This window comes from Apteryx rowi, unplaced genomic scaffold (assembly GCF_003343035.1).
Source record: "Apteryx rowi isolate R43461 unplaced genomic scaffold, aptRow1 scaffold_1089, whole genome shotgun sequence".
Taxonomy (NCBI): Eukaryota; Metazoa; Chordata; class Aves; order Apterygiformes; family Apterygidae; genus Apteryx; species Apteryx rowi.
The window spans coordinates 31,201-47,968 of NW_020447296.1; the positions used below are offsets into that span (position 1 = coordinate 31,201).

Consider the following 16,768-nt stretch of genomic DNA (forward strand, 5'->3'; position numbering starts at 1 on the left):
CTTATACCTTGATTATTCTGAAACCTCTACTTCTCAGTCAAATTTATTTAATATTCACCAACATGTAATAAAAGTTATTTGATGGGGGTACAGATGTAAGGGGAGGAAGCTGGCTGACAGACAGATGAGTGAACAGATGAAATAATGTCATAAGATTCCTTTCTCTAAAAAGAGATATGCTTGTCCTGATGGCTGGCAAAAGTGATAGACAGTTATTCAACACAATTCCTTGATGAATGTTACTATGTACAGTAAGAAATTCGGTTTAGGATTAAGAGTTTCTTCCTGTGCCATACTGAATGCAGATGCAGTCTAATGCCATATTATTACTGCCCAGCCCCCCATACAGGCATACAATAGCACTGTGTTGTGATTACTTTTGTTTTGTGAGATGTATCTAGGAGATATCTTCACAGAACACGGAAATACTTAAGCAATGGTAAACGCTAACAAGTTGGAACATTAAGGAATCTTCAGTGACAAGGAATCAATGACATGATAATGAGAGGTAAACTTCTATAAAACATTCAGATGGGCAGGAACCAGTTTGGCTTGCAATACTTAGCAAAGCTATTTGAAATATGAGAGCTTCCCTAAGCTATTGTTTGGGAGTTCAAAGAGTGTGAGAACAGACAGGAGAGGGGAAGATAAATCTATGCAAATTTTATGTAGATGTCTTTTATTAGAATATGACTGAAGCTTTGGAGGAGGAGTATTATGTCAGGCCAGTTTAAAAGCCAGAAGACAGGCTGTATGCTTGAGATCAGAGTCTCTCCTCTTTCTTCTTCAAAGACAGAGATGTGGTCAAGGATTCTTCTGAGTATTCTTTCCTTGCACTGGGTTGCCACAGTGTCTCCTGAACCGTAAGAGATCGTGCGTTTTTTGCTTTTATGATAAAATACTTTATTATATTTCCCATCAGTTAATTTCTTTGAGGACGTTGCTATATAATATTCTGGTTGTTTGAGATCTAGGTTCTGAAATATATCTGAAATGAATGATGATGTCATTGAAGCATGGTTTGGAATGATGATCTCCATCACAAAATTGGTATGAAATCTGATTTGAGTGCCAGAAACCTAGAACTGTCCTAGATGAAGTTTGAAGTGCATGGGTAAAGCTGGGAGGAAATTCAAGACTAGATTAGCAATAATGCTGATGATCAGGATTGACATGCATTGGCAGTGAAGAGAGCATGGTGTATGAAGAGATGTTACAGTCCAGAAGCGGGTGCTACCAGGAAGATATGCTGAATGATAATCCTATTATTATTTTTATAACTGCTGTACTGTGACTGCTTATACAGAACTGCCAATGTGCACGGCTTCATATGGACAGAAGATTTCATATATGATTTTCAAAAATACACGAACACTGGATCTTAAATCCCCTTGTCAAAAGTTTAAGGAAAACACTCTGTGAAAGTCAGAGGGCTTTAGATTTCTCAGATACACACTTGGTTTTGATCATTTTACTCCTGCTCTCCGAATATCATAAAGTCTGAACCAGGCAAGTGAAAATAACAAGCAAGATAATATGAGCAAGCAAAACTGTGGGGGAAAAAAAGGGAAAGGATCAGATTATCAAAACGTTGTGTGATTCATGTTGCTTTACAGACCTAGTTCATTGGTTCTTTCATGCGTTATTGGAAAGACCAGTCTGGGCAGCAGAGAAGGGGAGGCCAGCAACAGAAGCTTAGCCAAATATAGCAAACCTTGAGAAATGTTTTTGGAGAGGAAGAGTTTGGGGGAGGAAGACTGCCGTAATTACAGAGTACAACATAACTAAGAAAGCTTGGAGGAAGAAAAAAGGGAAGGCAGCAACACAGTGAGAGGTGTGGAAAGAGAATAGAGCACTCGAGTATTTCCTGGAATATTCTGCAAGATGGAATAGCTATGGCAGGATCATTTCTTGCACATTATACTGTTTGACTGGTGATATGTCAATTCATATCTGGAGGGAGAGATGTCCAGAGAAAAAGAAATAATAAAAAAAAAAAGTTGCTACAATTAATTGGTATTTTTGTCAATAATCTGAAAAAGAAGGTAGATGATAGAACTCCTTCTTGCAAGAGGTTCCAGAGGTTTACATACACATATACTTACTTAAAGGCCATGGGAGGATAAATGCATCTGTGCTTGTCAGGAGGTTAGATTCTTTAGCAATTGAGGCTCTCTAAATACCTGGAATGGAAAGATGCAATATCGTGCTGGATAAGACACTACATAGAATGATGCCGGGCTTTTAGCTCAGAAAAAAAGGTATGTGGGACAAAAATATGTCATCTGTAATTTCTTAGCATATTATGGAAAATCCTTTGAAATAAATGGAAATCCTTTTACCACTTTGAGCACGCTTTGGATCAGATCCCACATCTTCCTTCAGATGTGTGGCATTTTTGCAGTATTTTCCTCTCTTTTTTTTGCTCTAGCCTTCCTCCATGACTGAACTCCAGTCTCTGGTCTGATCTTGCTTTCTTGCAGTCAATATGTGCTGTTGGTCCCTACAGCAGTGCGGAGTGATTCTCCACAGACTGCTTGCGTGCAGTTCCATAACCTCAGTGAGCCTCTGTCCCTGAGTGTTCTCCTGTAATACAGCAGTACCCAGACAACTCTTTTTGAGGAATCTGTGACAGAGAATGATTTCTTCAAGTGCAGCAAGTTCAAGGCATTTTCTATTTTGAGACTATTAAAGAGGAAGTAGAAGCTGGAAATACCGTGGTGTGAAACTCTCTTTGTCAATAAGGACAAGAGGATGGAGAAAGTGGCTGTGGAATATGAAATAAAAAGGTAAACTTCTGGAAAAGCAGACATTACAGACAGAAAAAAGAGAAGACAGATGACTTTTAAGGGAGAGCTGGAGAAAGACTTTCCATCTCCATTCACAGTGTGAACAGAAAAACGCTTTTGACTGCTATCCCAGGTGCATGTGCCCTGTGAGACTGTCATAACTGCCATGCTGGAGAACCCAGCTGGAACATGCTTGTTCCCTTTCCTGTGACCCTGCAGGATTAGGACAGATATCACAAACATGACTCAAGATTAGGTCTTCCAGTTTGCAGTGGGAGAAGCACTTCAGAACTGGGCTACATGGCTGGGCAACCTGCATATAAGCAGATAGCTATGTGAGATGAGGAAATGCTTAGGGCAGTGGATGGTTTAATGCCTTAGTACCTACTGACAAATTATGGGACCCCCACAGCACAAATTCTCAGAGACTGTCACTAGCAAATATGGGGCTTCTTATGACTGCACAAGCTCTTTATGATTCACTTGACACTCAGTATCTCACTCAAGAACTACGGGCATCAGAAGACCTCCACACATCTCATTTGCCAAATTTATTATGGGAATTTTGTTTCTCTCCAGGTTCCTCCTTTTACTTCTGACCCCCTGGCTTTCATTACCATCTCTGCCAAAGGCACGACGATCAACTTCGCTGAGAGAAGATCAGTGGCAATTGAGAATGTGGATAACACTGTCTTCATCCAGATGGACAAACCCATCTACAAACCAGGGCAAAAAGGTGGCTGGCAAGTTTGAGTCAGCTAGTGAACCAGGAAACTGAGTGCAGGGGTGGGTCTAGAATGACAAGGACTTCTCTTGTGGAGGAAAAGTTCATGGACTGTGATGACCATAAGCAATCCTTTAAATAGTGTATATTTGTCATCTGAGGTTGGGTTCATTAAAAGGCAGTGAAAAATAGAACTGATTCATAAAATTGCCACAAGTGAGTAGAATTCATATGTCTTTACCAAGTTAATTTGCTTTACAGGATCATGAATTCTGAAAGGTTTACTGAGGCCAATCACATAAGGAGCGTTTGTAAGGAATACAGAAAATAATAGGTTAAGCTTTTAATTAATAAAATTCATATTAAAAAAAAATCATATCATTTCCTGTCAACTGTTCCTTCTACTTAACTACTAATCTAATTCATAGATAGTCCCAGTGGGTCAGTATGGAAGATATTTCAGGCAACAAGGTTATTCTGGTTTTCTTTTTCATGAGCTAAAATAATATTCAAATCCTTTCCAGTTCTTCAGGGACTCTTTATGACTTCTGAATAGCCTGGACAAACTTTGTTTCATTTATACATAGATAGTGACACCACTGCTCAAGTGAGTTATTTTTCTTTCTTTTGTCTCTTTTTCAGTGATATTTTGTGTGGTCACTTTGGATAGCCAGTTCAGACCTGTTCAGGAGACAGTAAGTATGATGGATAGTCAAGACTTTTCAAGCATTGTCTTGGGGACACTCTTCACTGAGACTCTCTCACTTTTAAAATGAAAAAAAAGGGCCTGGGATAGGCCTTTTGATATGTTTGAAGGATTGTTTAACTCCTTAACTTCAGACTCCATCCCTTCCCTGCCTTTATAGAAGGCAAGGGTCTGAAAACACTCCTGGAAAACACTTACAGATTTCAGATTTTGTAGTCACTTCACTTCATCTGCTGCAGATATGTAGAAGGAAACTGGACATTTTTAGTAGAAAAAAATAAATCCATAAATAGATTATGCCCCTTTAAATTATCACTTCATTACATACGTGAATTTCAAATTGTTTTCTTGACCCAGTCTTCTGTATTCATAGAAAGGGGTTCACAGCCTTCTTTATGTTCTAGCATTTTTCAAGCTCCAAGTTAAGCTTTCAAGTTAATTTCTTGATATTTTGACCATTTTTGTTCTTTCTCTCTCTTTTTTCCTCCTCCAGTATCCCCGGATCATCATTGAGGTAAGAGATGCATCATGTCATTAAAGAGCAAGTTGCTTTGGAAAGCAAACCCAGACTTGCTGTGCTCATTTGCCTCTCCAAGGGTACATTCCTCACTAGTCCTACTGTGAGACTGGGGTAGCCAGAACAAGTGAAATTTATTCCCACCACCACTTACGATATATATTGAGCACTGAATATGGTAGAAGGCTGACAGCAAGGTGTCCCAGGATGATATCAGCTCTGCTGTGCAAACATGGGACCTTCAGGTGCCTGAAACTACCTGAAATGGGTTCATATCTAATGCTAAAGAAGAAAATTTACCATAATTGTAAAAGGAAACTGAATCATTTGTCTTAATGGGGGTGTATTAGTTTCATGAATCACAGTTCAGCCAAATATCCATGAGTCAGAAGATGTGGGTCTTCCTCCTGCCTCTGCTACATCTGGTTGGGTACAACTTTGGCTTTAAAAGCTTTCTCTCATATTATCTGGAAGTTAGAATCCATTTATGTCAGTCAGACACTATACCATCTGCAGAAGGAGCATAATAATAGCAAATAGCATTTTCCATGCGCTCTATTACCCCCAAAAGAAAATTATTATATCCTTCTGCACAGCTATTTTGTGGGTCCTTCTCAAATAATTTTGACAAAAAGCAAAACCACAGTATCAAACATGATTTAGGTTTATTATTTTTTATGTATTATTTGCATATGTATTTAATTTACAGCATTAAATCCAGACCTTTATCTCCCTGATACTCTTTCTTGGTGCAATACCTCTCATTTGCTTTTACAAATATGCTTTTCCCACACTGCCACAACAAGTGGGATGTGCACATGCTGGCATATCTAGACACAGCTCACCAGAGAGTGAACAGCGGAGGAAGGCTTGCCCAGAGCTCACTGTCTAGAGCAAATGGACTTGAGGCTGAACAACGGCAGTACCAAGTGTCAAACACTAGAGAGCCCGAGAGGAAGGACTCAGCAGAACATTAGTCAGAGGTGGCTTGGGGTTATTGCTGTGATCTGTTAAGATTTGAACAAGGTGTTCAGTGTAATCTTACCCTGGTAAAACTACAGCAAATTGGCTGGTGAGATAACCTTATTCCCATATAGACATAAGAATAGTGTCTTTCTGAAATAACATGTTCTACTGAGGACAGTCTAACAATGATTCAGTCTTCTACAGCATTTCACATCATTAGATCTCAAAGCACTTTACAAGGAAGGCCAGCATAACATTGTCATTTTACAGAAGGAGGAGTTGAGTCAGAAAGATTTATGCTGGAAGAGCTACAGATATTCAACCTCAGTCCCAATCAGGCATTACTCCTGGATGATCCCAGATCATCAAACAGTGTAGAGAATTTCCAGTTAGCATAAAGTTAGGCTTGTTTAACACATAAAGAAATCTGGAAAAACAATGGGAAGTCAAAGCACACATCTCATCAGCCCAAACTCATATTCTGTAATGCACTAAGCCAGTGTGCCAGGATACAAAACTTGATAGAAGGTAAGAACACCAGAAAGAGGGTGAAAAAGGTTTTGGTATTTCACTCTCTCCTGCTCTCTAGGATCCAGAGCAAAACCAGATCTTCCAGTGGTTGGAGGTAGCATCTAAGTATGGCATTGTCCAGCTCTCCTTCCCATTAATCCAGGAGCCAATTCTGGGGTCCTATCACATCATTGTGGAGAAGAATTCAGGTGAAAAAGAGTACCACTCTTTCACCGTGGAGGAATATGGTAAGCATGAGCTGTGAATTTCCCTGCAGTAGCAATAAGGCTGGCTCTGCCTAAGTTAGAAAGGGGCATCTAGTGCAGAGTTGAAGTGCTTTGAAATCTCCTGCCAGGTCTGAGAAAAAAAAAAGACATGGAGAGTGATGGATGGAGAAAATGAAGGCAAGAAGGAAACAAAGAAAGGATGAGAGAGGTGAAGGAGCTTTTTTTTTTAGATATTAAATTAGGAGTCTAGTTCTTTTCTGGGCTTGGCACAAATTCACTGTGTGACTTTGGGATCCACATCCTATCACTTAGGCCTTAATTTCTCCATCTGTTCAGAGGTAAAATGAATGAATCAGGCCTCCCTTGTTCTGTGGAGGTCATCACTGTATAAACAGTACTAGGCTAAAATATGCAGTAGAAATCTGAATATATGATGTATAAAACAGATGAAATAATCCAGCACTCCCTCAGGTTGCTTTTGGGGGAGTGCTGGATAATGAGTAGAAGCACAGGATGGAAAATACTGGGCAGTGGGGGTGCAAAAGCCCTCAGTGCCTGATCTGCTTACTCTCTGAAACAGGCCATATCAAGGGAGTCTGTCTTTTTTTTTTTTTTTTTTTTTTTTTTTACAAATGTTCTGATCTTATAGTGACAACTTTTCCTTAATAGACCCCATGGAGGGCTTGGACAGCTCCCAGGGTTTTTTTACTTATTTGTTTTCTTTTGTTTTCTGTCTTCTTTTTTTTTTGGGGGGGGGGGRRGTAAGGATAGTAAAGTACCTTTCTTGCTTACCCTCCAGAATTCTTTCCTATGTTCCTGTCTCCCGGGTACAGGCGAGTGAGAAAAAGGCCTGCTCCAGCTGTGATGTCACTATTGCTGGTGACCTGGGACAAAAGATAAGCTGAAAAGGGGGAGTGACAGTGGGGTGGGATCTGTTTGATCTCACTTAATTTGTTGCCCTTCTCCTTTAGTGGGGTAGGATTATGTCATACGTTCTGTTCTCCAGGGCTTTAAATAGTTTTAGACATCAGCGTTATTCCCTCATTTCTCCTGAAAATAATGCACAGCCTGATTAGTGATTTATCACTGTTCTTGCTGTGTTTGTCATTTTAGTATTAGTATTAGTGTTAGTGTTAGTATTAGTATTAGTATCAGTATTTCATTTTAAAGAAGTTATTCATCTTACCATTAAAGGTTCTTTTTTTCTCCAGCAATATCCTGCAGCTGACTTCTGCACTGAACCATTCCCTCCCCCTTTTTGGTGGAAATGCCTTTGCCAACTGTTTTTTTCTTTTGGTTTTTTTTTACTGTTAATTGCCATACACACACACCTACTTGTGGTATGCAACTGCTGAACAGTCATATTCACCTTGCATTCGCAGTGTTGCCAAAGTTTGAAGTGATAACCAGGGTGCCAAAGAGGATCTCTTTCTTTGATGAAGAATTGAGGGTGAACGTTTGTGCCTTGTAAATATCAGAGCTGAGAACAACACATATGTGCGCAAGAAAGGTGGGTTGGAGGATGGTGTGCCATGCTGGGAAACAGGAACCCTGCTACTGATTCGATGTGTGGACTAGAGCAATTCCTTTAACTACTACTTCCACGACAAGAAATATGATGATAACTCTCCACCTGCTACATAGCACAGTTAGAACTGAGAGGGTTTGTGTTTGCCCAATGGTTTGAAGGTATCAAGCAGTACATACCCACTAGCTGCTGTTTTTTTATTACTACAGAAAAGGAGAGAAATGGTATAGCAGGCGAGTCTAGCATTAAGATCACTAGCTACGACAGTGCCAAAGGACAGCATGAGATGAGTCTGGGCACCAGGGTATTAATAAGGGTATTTTTGCAGTACAGCCTTCTTTGTGTAAAGCGCTAATGAGAAAAAGCAAAAAGCAGAGAATGAAATTCCAGTCCTGAGCCCAACATTACCTTCCAGCTTCAGACCTTAAGGAATAGCTACACCACAGGCAACAGTACAGCAGGCTTTTTTGACAAGACTCCAGAAGCAGCGTAAAAATAGTCGAAGGGAATTCAGCAAGGGCTAACTGGTTCTGATACCTAGCTGCTCTTCTGCCTGTGCTCTGGGCACTCTTGAGGAGTTTAGATTCTGTATTGCTCTGCAACCTTGACAGGTTTCATGATAAATTCACATGACTGGGTTCTTGCATCTCCTCTTCTCCTAGGTACACTTATGGCCAGCCTGTGCAAGGGAATGTCCAGATCAATGTGTGTCAGCGGCACTTTTATAGTGTACGATGTGAGCAAAACCAGAAAGAAATCTGTGAGACTGTCACTGCGCTGGTATGATACAGGGCAAGACCTTTTTTCTTAGTGAGCTTTATTACCCAACATATAACATAGTGTTTGGAGGCCTCATTCATTTCCCGGGGAACAACAGAGAGACAATCCCAGGCATGTGTTTTCTCACTGTCTCACAGGCAATGCTGAAAGACCATGAGGGTAGATTTTTCCCAATGACCTCATTTGGAGACTTTGTTTTTATGTACCTCCCTTCAAAAAGGCAAGGAGAAAACCATTCATTAGAAATTGAAATTCTGTCTCAGAAAAATCAGTAGAAGAGGGGGAAGCTTATGAAGCTGTGAATTTATAATTCCTAAAACTTTTGAGCAGTGTTCTTACTGAGGATAGTCAGCATGCCTCTGTTAGGAGTGTTTGAAGTCACTTAACATTAAACTAATGATGAATTTCTCCACTTGATCAGGCTCAAAGTTCCTTGCAGAACAGAGCTTTGGTGAGAGAGCTCAGGCATCATGCAAGATGTATTTGAAAAGGGACCTGAGGGCAGAGATGACTATGGGAAATGAGGAGAGAGGGTTCCAGGTGCAAGAGTAGATGGTAATGAAACAATGAGCTGGGAGGAGAGCCAGGGAATGAGAGGTGTGAGGTAGGAGGGAAGTGAGTAGAAAGTAAGAGCTGAAAGAAATGTAAGCAGAGGCATGAAGATCTTCAGACACCCACTAATACAGGTCAAGGAACAGTTGTCCAAACCTTGAGAAAAGTTAGCTTTCCTCTTTGTGCTCTTTTTCAGTTGGACAGAGATGGCTGCCTCAGCAGTGTCATTTCCACCAAAACTTTCCATCTCTACCGCAGCTATGCCAGGATGTTTGCTAGCCTCAGCGTAGAAACCACTGTCACTGAAAATGGGACAGGTAACACCAAATGGAGGTTAGAAAGCATCTGAGTGAAGCTAATAGGTGGTACTTTCTGAAAGGAATGTCCTGGATCCTAACCCATGCAGCAAACAATGATCAAACTCGTTCCTCAGTGCAGAGCAGAACTCTCCTTTCAGAGAATCATTGCTCCATATAGATTTTCAAAAGAAACAGTTTTTTTCTCGTGTCTAATTCCTGTTTCTTCCCCTTCATACTGGGTGTGTCTCACAGGTATTCAGATGAAAGACTCTGACTATGTTCCAGTTGTCCAAGAAAATGACAGAGTGATGTTCAAGAATATGAATCACTACTACAAGAGGGGAATTCCTTACTTTGGTCAGGTGGGTGGCTGAGAGGGCACATCCAGAGCAAAATCTCCATGAGGTCCAGCATGATTTCTGTGTTGCCCCTTTTATGGCCATCCCCTAATTCTGTATTGACAACTTCCCTTGACAATGCTGCATGATAGTGACTGCTGTGTAGTTTTCCCATTATGTGAAATGCTCCTAGAGAAAATAAGAAAATTGCATCATAAAACCTGTAGTCTTGAGGGCAGCCATGATTACAGAATGGCTAAGAGGTAGGAAAATGAAAGGTCATATGAGTGGAGAAGACAGGTCTGTAAGAAACTACTCCAGCAAGAGCTGTGCCTAAACTGAAGGCAGAATTTACCCTACATTGCATCACACAGTCCTGTGGCTGTTTGCTTAAACCAGTATAGGTATTGGAGCACATTCCAAATTCTTCCCAACCTGCACACCGAGGACAAGCCCAGGCATAGGAAGGAGGATGAGCCCTACAACATTGTCCTGATATGCAGTGGGTGTGCACGGAGGCCAAGGAGTTGGGAGGTGCTACAGAGCCCCACAGTTTAGCTGTGGCCATGGAGTCATCTGATTTCTTCAGGTTTGTGAATCAGTGCCCTCCAAAGAGTGTGTGCTCTGGAGTCCCTCCGTCTCTGTTTGCTCAGGAAGGGAGCGTATAAGGCACAAATTTAAACTATCGTGTCTCACACAGCGGCTTTTAACTTATGTGATGTCCCACTGAACTAACAGTCATTGAAGGATCACAGAGGACTTCTCATAAGAAGAATCTTCTATACCACATCATGTATATAAACTATTCCTACTCCCTCTGTGACATAAGGTTTGTCTCTCCACTGAAAGGAATTGCCTCTCTTTACCTGTCACAGAGTTCCTGTTCCTTCAAAATATCGAGGCACATGTGACTCTGCATGTGACTCTAATACATTTCACGATGGATTTCCACTCCCTGCAGTTGTCCTAAGTGCCTGAGTGTCCTCTGGTTAGTAGAGCTTTTCCCATCTTTTTTTTTTTTTTTTAATACCTTGGGTATTTGTGTTCAGGTCACTGTGACAAATGTGGATGGCATGCCCATTGCCAATAGCATTGTGCTGCTGGAGCTCAATGATGAATATATTGCAAATTATACCACAGACAAGAATGGCACTGATGCCTTTTCCATCGACACCTCCAACTTCTTTGATCCCAGTTTTAAGCTGAGAGTAAGTAACTGCAGGACCCAGTTTAATTCCTGAAAGAATACTTCATTTGGGAGAGGGATTAGAAGCAAGTGGGTGAGTGTTGGCAGGATTATTTCAGGTAAGGAAAGTAATCAGTCTTTTCTTCAACACATGCAGCCTATGTGAAACTAATATGAGAAAACATCAATGCCTGAGGAGTGGCAGACTGCAGAACAGGGTGTTTGGGCTGTAGGGATTTTCAGCACCTCCTTATTTTCTCCTTAGCTCAGAAGCCCTTTCTGCAGCCATCTTCCTTCTCTTCATTCTGTGTGGTGCAGGACCTTCCTCACAGCCTGCTTGGCCTTTCCCACCCAAATTGGATGCATGTCAACTTCTTTCCCTGCTGCTGCCTGCTTCCTGCATTCCTGCTGACACAGATTTGTGTCTGTCCCCCACTGCATGGTCTTCTCATGGTCTCATGCCTTTTCTGTGGTGTAAGAGCTTGAAAGACAGCAAAAGCAGGCTGTTTGAGATCAATGCCGTTCTTACTCAGCAATGACACCTAGCAGCTTACACAACCTGTCCCAATTCTATAAGGATCTGAAATAACCTCCTTACTGCAACATTCCTTAGATGTCTGGATATACTAAGGTCTCCAGAAGGAGACATTAATGTCTCCCCCGCTCTGGACTTGTTGAGCAAATAATTTTCACACCAGCTCTTGCTCTTGGGTTAAACAGCCCCACACAATCAGCTTCCACACAGAATATTCTAGACAAGGGAGGTGCCATTGCCTCACACCTGCCTGCTAACATTTTATTTTCCACTTGGTTGATTCCCATGTATCCCTAAGGCCAGGCAGGCACCAGACGGCTGTGTAGACTTTCTTGTGTGGACAAACCATGATGAGCCCCACGCCTTATTCTATGTGTGTCCGGCGTTTTTACTCACTGACCAACAGCTTTGTGAGGATTGAGCCAGTACAGGAGAAGCTAAGTTGTGGCCAGCAGAGAATGATCAATGTTCTCTGTGTCCTGGACAAAGAGGGGTATGGGAATGCCATGCGCACAAACTTCTATTATGTGGTAAGTGCTGAGTGCTACCTTGATTCCCTGAATGTCTCTTTTCTTTCACCTTCTCTTGAACACCATATAAGGCAGAAATCTCCAGGCCAGCCATCAGCTACAAACTGTAGCTAGGCTTGATGGCCCTTGAAGCCTCTCAGAACACCACTCAAAATCAATGATTTCACTGGGGGAAGGGAAGAAGTGCTTTTGATTCTGTCTCGTGTTTTTTCTATGCCCAGGTGATGACAAAAGGAAAAATTGTTCTCAGTGGGCAGCAGCAAGTCAGCATTTCTGGTGGTAAGTTCTGGGCCATATTATTACTGATGCTCCAGAGGACCATAACATTAGTAAGAATTAACCAGAACATTATTCTAAGTACCAGAACATTACTAATTATGTGAGATGGGACAAAAGCAGAGAACTGCAGCCAAATCAGGTATTAGTTCTGAAACCTCATCATCTTTCACCACTCACAGTATCATTAACTTTTGCTGCACTAAGTGAGTGGTCATTCCAGTCACATCATATTATGTGACATCCCAGTCTTCCCTGACTGGAAGACTAAAACTTTTTAGAGTCTGAGAATGACAGATATCCTGTTTGACAGGGATATTTGGTGCTTTGGAATTCATTACAGTTCAGAAGTCTCCAAATACAGGAGTGACAAGGAATATGATCCTACTGATCACAACAAACTGAACTCTGTTCTTTCATTGTTAAAAATATAATTTATTTCAGAAGCATGTCTATTTCCAGCCTATCTTCAGTAGGTGGCTTAGGTAGGCCTCACTCCACATATAGGACTTAATCATTGCTTAGTATTTGCCATCTTTGGTCTTTCTTCAGGTGTTCATGTACTATGGCTACACAGTATATGTTCCCCTATGTTTCAGGGAGGGGCATTTCACTCACAAAAAGGCAGATATATTACACAATTTTCTCTTCACAAAAACAGCTTGAAGCTGTGTGGGTTGTTTTTTTTTTCATATTATTGATGGCTAACACTAAGGTCTGTGATAGAGTGAGACTCACCAAAACATACATGAAAGCTTAGTACTCTGCTCTAGTGGTTGTCTTCCATGCTGGCAACAACCTCTTATTTCTTATCATTAAGAGAGCCCTCCCACAGGTCAGGAGATAAGCCTGTCTTATCTGGTGTAGGAGGTTCTAGAGAACCTCCCTTGAGATCCAAAGAGAGTCTTGTGCTCTGTTTGTAGCAATCATGCACAAACAGATTTCCCTGTCCAACTTCTGCTCATCTCAGATCTCTCTCTGCAAAGCACCTTGCTCTCAGCATCCTCCAGTTTGTATCTGGTATCTTGCTGATGGGAGCTGTTCCTCACCCACTGAGAGATGGACCTCCCAATATCTAATTTCCCTCTTTTTAAAGGTGCTATTAGGTTATAGACAAATATGTGGTCTTTCTACCAAAGCTTAGGTTTGTCTAATCTCTTCTGTTGGCTTCTCCTCCCCTTATTTCATGTTCCTTCCATAGCTCCAAGAGGCACATTCTCCATCACACTGACTGTCACTGAGAAGCTTGTCCCCGGTGTCAGACTGCTGCTCTACACAGTGCATCCGCATGGGGAGATAGTGGCTGACAGCTCTTGGATACACAGCAATATATGCTTCAAGAACAAGATGAAAATGTTTGCTTTCTTGTGAAGGGCTATACCAGCTAGCTATTTGCTGAGTGAAAAGTCAAGGAACAATTTCATCAACAGCCCTGCACTCAGGATGGCCTTTAGAAGTGGAAGAGGTACAGATGTGCCTGAGAGCAGGAGAAGCTGTCCCTTGAACGGACATGTATGCTCAAGCTCAGACTAGGCTTTCAATGAAGTGGGGAGAGGGAGGTGACTAGAGGATTAGTCATCTAATCCAAGTGATGTGTATTTTCACAGAAAAAGAATTCAGTAGGGCAATTTAGTGGTAGGAGCTCTGCCTCACAGAGAAGAGAGTGGGTGATGGTGAAAGGTGAGTTTCAACTCTATGCACCAAACTAATTCTCTTATTTTTTCTATGGTTCTCTTGTATTTACTCATTTTCAGCTCCAGCTCCAGTTCTCTGAGAAGGAGGGTCTGCCAGGCTCTAACGTCAGCCTCTACCTTGAAGCTGCTGCCAACTTCTACTGTGCCCTGCGAGCTGTAGATAAGAGCATCTTTCTCCTTCAGCCTGAACGAGAGCTCTCTCCTGAGTCCATAAGCCATATACCCAGTCCTGTGTTCTTTTGACATAGGGACATCCAGAGTACTTCCAATGACCAGCTTCTGATCTCTTTGCTGCTGGTTGTGTTTGTCTTTTCCCCTTGGAAAAAGACATCTCAGTGACTGAAATAAGGTCTACAGGAGTTATACACTTCAAAACTAGAAATTAATAGTGGAATATTTATTTTTGGAAAGCATGGAAGTGTAAAACATGCCTTAAGACTATGCCTACTGTATATCATTTAACATATAGTTCTGCTCTGAGGAGTGATTATGTCAAAATCACATCTTCTGACTCAAATAGATCTTGGGCCAAACCAAAAGCTATGGAAATCAGCTGGAGTCTTGCCAGAGTCCAGTCTCATTCCTGCATATCTTAGCAGTATATCTTTTTACTTGTTCGTCAAGTTTACCCCACAAAGTCATTGATGTTCAGGAGAAGGGGGGCAGAGGCCAGTCTTTCTCGTGCATCACCAGCAAAATTGCCTGTTCATCTCTAAGTAGGAATCACTGTGCAAACCCACCATAGGATATGGGATTTTTCAGGGGCCATCATGAGTTTAGATTCTAAGTGAGAAAGAAGCACAGGACAAAACAAACTCACATGATTAAAAAAGAAAGAGTCCTGTGTTTCTGAGAAGTGATAAACAGAGGCCCTGATAGTGCCATGCTGTAAGAGAGGCAGTTTGCTCTTAAAGTAGAAAAGTGGATATGTGCTGCGCAAGGAAGATGCTTTAGAAAAGACTGCACTGTAATCCCAATCTCTTAGATAGTTTTAACTGAGTTTTCTTTCTCCTTTTATCAGTCTGCAGCCATACTGAAACAGCAGAGTTTTTCATGGTATAATAGAGCCCTTACGCTACATCACTCTGGAGATGGCTCACAGCTAGTCAAGTGCTTTGGTGAAGCAATATTTTGCACCTGCCTGGGACCTTTCCTTGTGATAACATGAATCGTTCTCACCTCCCAGGTGTACTACCAGCTTCATGTGAGCGATTTGTATGGGGCTCAACCTGGAAGATGACAAGCCAGAGCAGTGTACCCCAATCAAAACAACCTTTTTTGATGGCTTGTATTATGAACCTGTGAATGTTAGCCATGATGGTGATGTCTACAGGATTTTCAGGGTATGCGCTCTGTATGGTTCTTTAAGTGGGAGATATTCCAGATGAATTCATGTGCCTTAGCATTAAACTTGCTCAGGTAGTGGTTCTTACTGCTAAGAGCAAGGGGCTATTCCCTGAAACTGACTAAGGTCTCCAACCATCCAGTTCCTGCCTTCTCACTTCCACCTCTTTTCTCAGAGAGACTGAGAATCACTGTTAGATATATTCAGTGGGATCCTGCCCATACTTCAGTAGACATTTCCTAAGCAGGACCATGACCTTGGCTGATGACCTCAGGCATTCCTAGTGAAGGTCTGAGTCCATGGTGCAGACTGCTTGTTTCCTGATGCACTTCCCTCCACTCCCATTGGTCCCATATCTCCATGACTCCCCTTGTCCAGTTGCAAAGACCTAACATGCTTTTCACAGAACAGTAGGTGCTACTTTTCCTTGGGAAAGATCCAGAGGCAGGAAAGGAAGAGTGGTTTGTGACATTCAGGGTTGAAAGGGCAGGATGTGAAGATGGAGGAGAGAGAGAGGAGGTGTGTTAACCTAGATGCAAGAAGTGGTATGCCCTGGTAGCTAATATGTGCACTGAATGACATGATTAATTGATTCTTTTATATTCAGGATATGGGCCTAAAAGTTATCACCAACTCTGTTTTACGGAAGCCAGTTCTGTGCCAAGCAGACAAATCAGATCTGGACGATGACCATGTCTATGCTGATGATATGTCTAAACTCGGTGTCGGCGTTGGCGGTGGCAGTGACTATGGCACAGGTAAAAGAAATTTCATGCCATGTCTCCAGTCCCAGTCTGCCTGCTCTTCAATATTGTTGTCTGTGTAAAAGAAAAGTTATCATGTGGTATTTCTTTGGGAATAGGTCTCTGTGTCACAGTTTTCTTCAAGTAATCTCTTGCTGACAGACCTTGCAGAACTGAAGAGTCAAATCTCTCTCGCTTGGCTACAGGGTGCATGTAGAAAAAACAGAAAAAAAATGAGACTCTAATTATTCCATAAGCCAATATTATTTTTTCAGAGTTTTTCATGGCAGAACATTTCACCAACTCACGATTCAATTAAACTAAACTAAACTAAACTAAACCAAACTAAACTAAATTCAATTCAATTCAATTCAATTCAATTCAATTCAATTCAATTCACAGAATCACAGAATCACAGAATCGCTGAGGTTGGAAGGGACCTCTGGAGATCATCTAGTCCAACACCCCTGCTCAAGCAGGGTCACCTAGAGCACATTGCACAGGATTGCATCCAGGCGCATTT

General features: G+C 41.6%; 1 protein-coding gene across 1 annotated transcript in view; it reads left to right on the top strand.

Annotated features, from left to right (window-relative positions):
* Nucleotides 1-798: 798 nt before the first annotated feature.
* The window catches only part of LOC112969109 (ovostatin-like), a 36,217-nt gene continuing 20,247 nt past the window's right edge, over nt 799-16,768 (top strand). Inside the window, 19 exon segments of the mRNA XM_026072029.1 lie at nt 799-863; nt 2,484-2,667; nt 3,369-3,525; nt 4,156-4,208; nt 4,713-4,733; nt 6,292-6,460; nt 7,822-7,906; nt 8,630-8,747; nt 9,496-9,616; nt 9,851-9,960; nt 10,986-11,144; nt 11,956-12,021; nt 12,023-12,187; nt 12,409-12,466; nt 13,665-13,822; nt 14,230-14,388; nt 15,344-15,375; nt 15,377-15,500; nt 16,110-16,232. Coding sequence (XP_025927814.1) covers nt 799-863; nt 2,484-2,667; nt 3,369-3,525; nt 4,156-4,208; nt 4,713-4,733; nt 6,292-6,460; nt 7,822-7,906; nt 8,630-8,747; nt 9,496-9,616; nt 9,851-9,960; nt 10,986-11,144; nt 11,956-12,021; nt 12,023-12,187; nt 12,409-12,466; nt 13,665-13,822; nt 14,230-14,388; nt 15,344-15,375; nt 15,377-15,500; nt 16,110-16,232 — 2,127 coding nt within the window.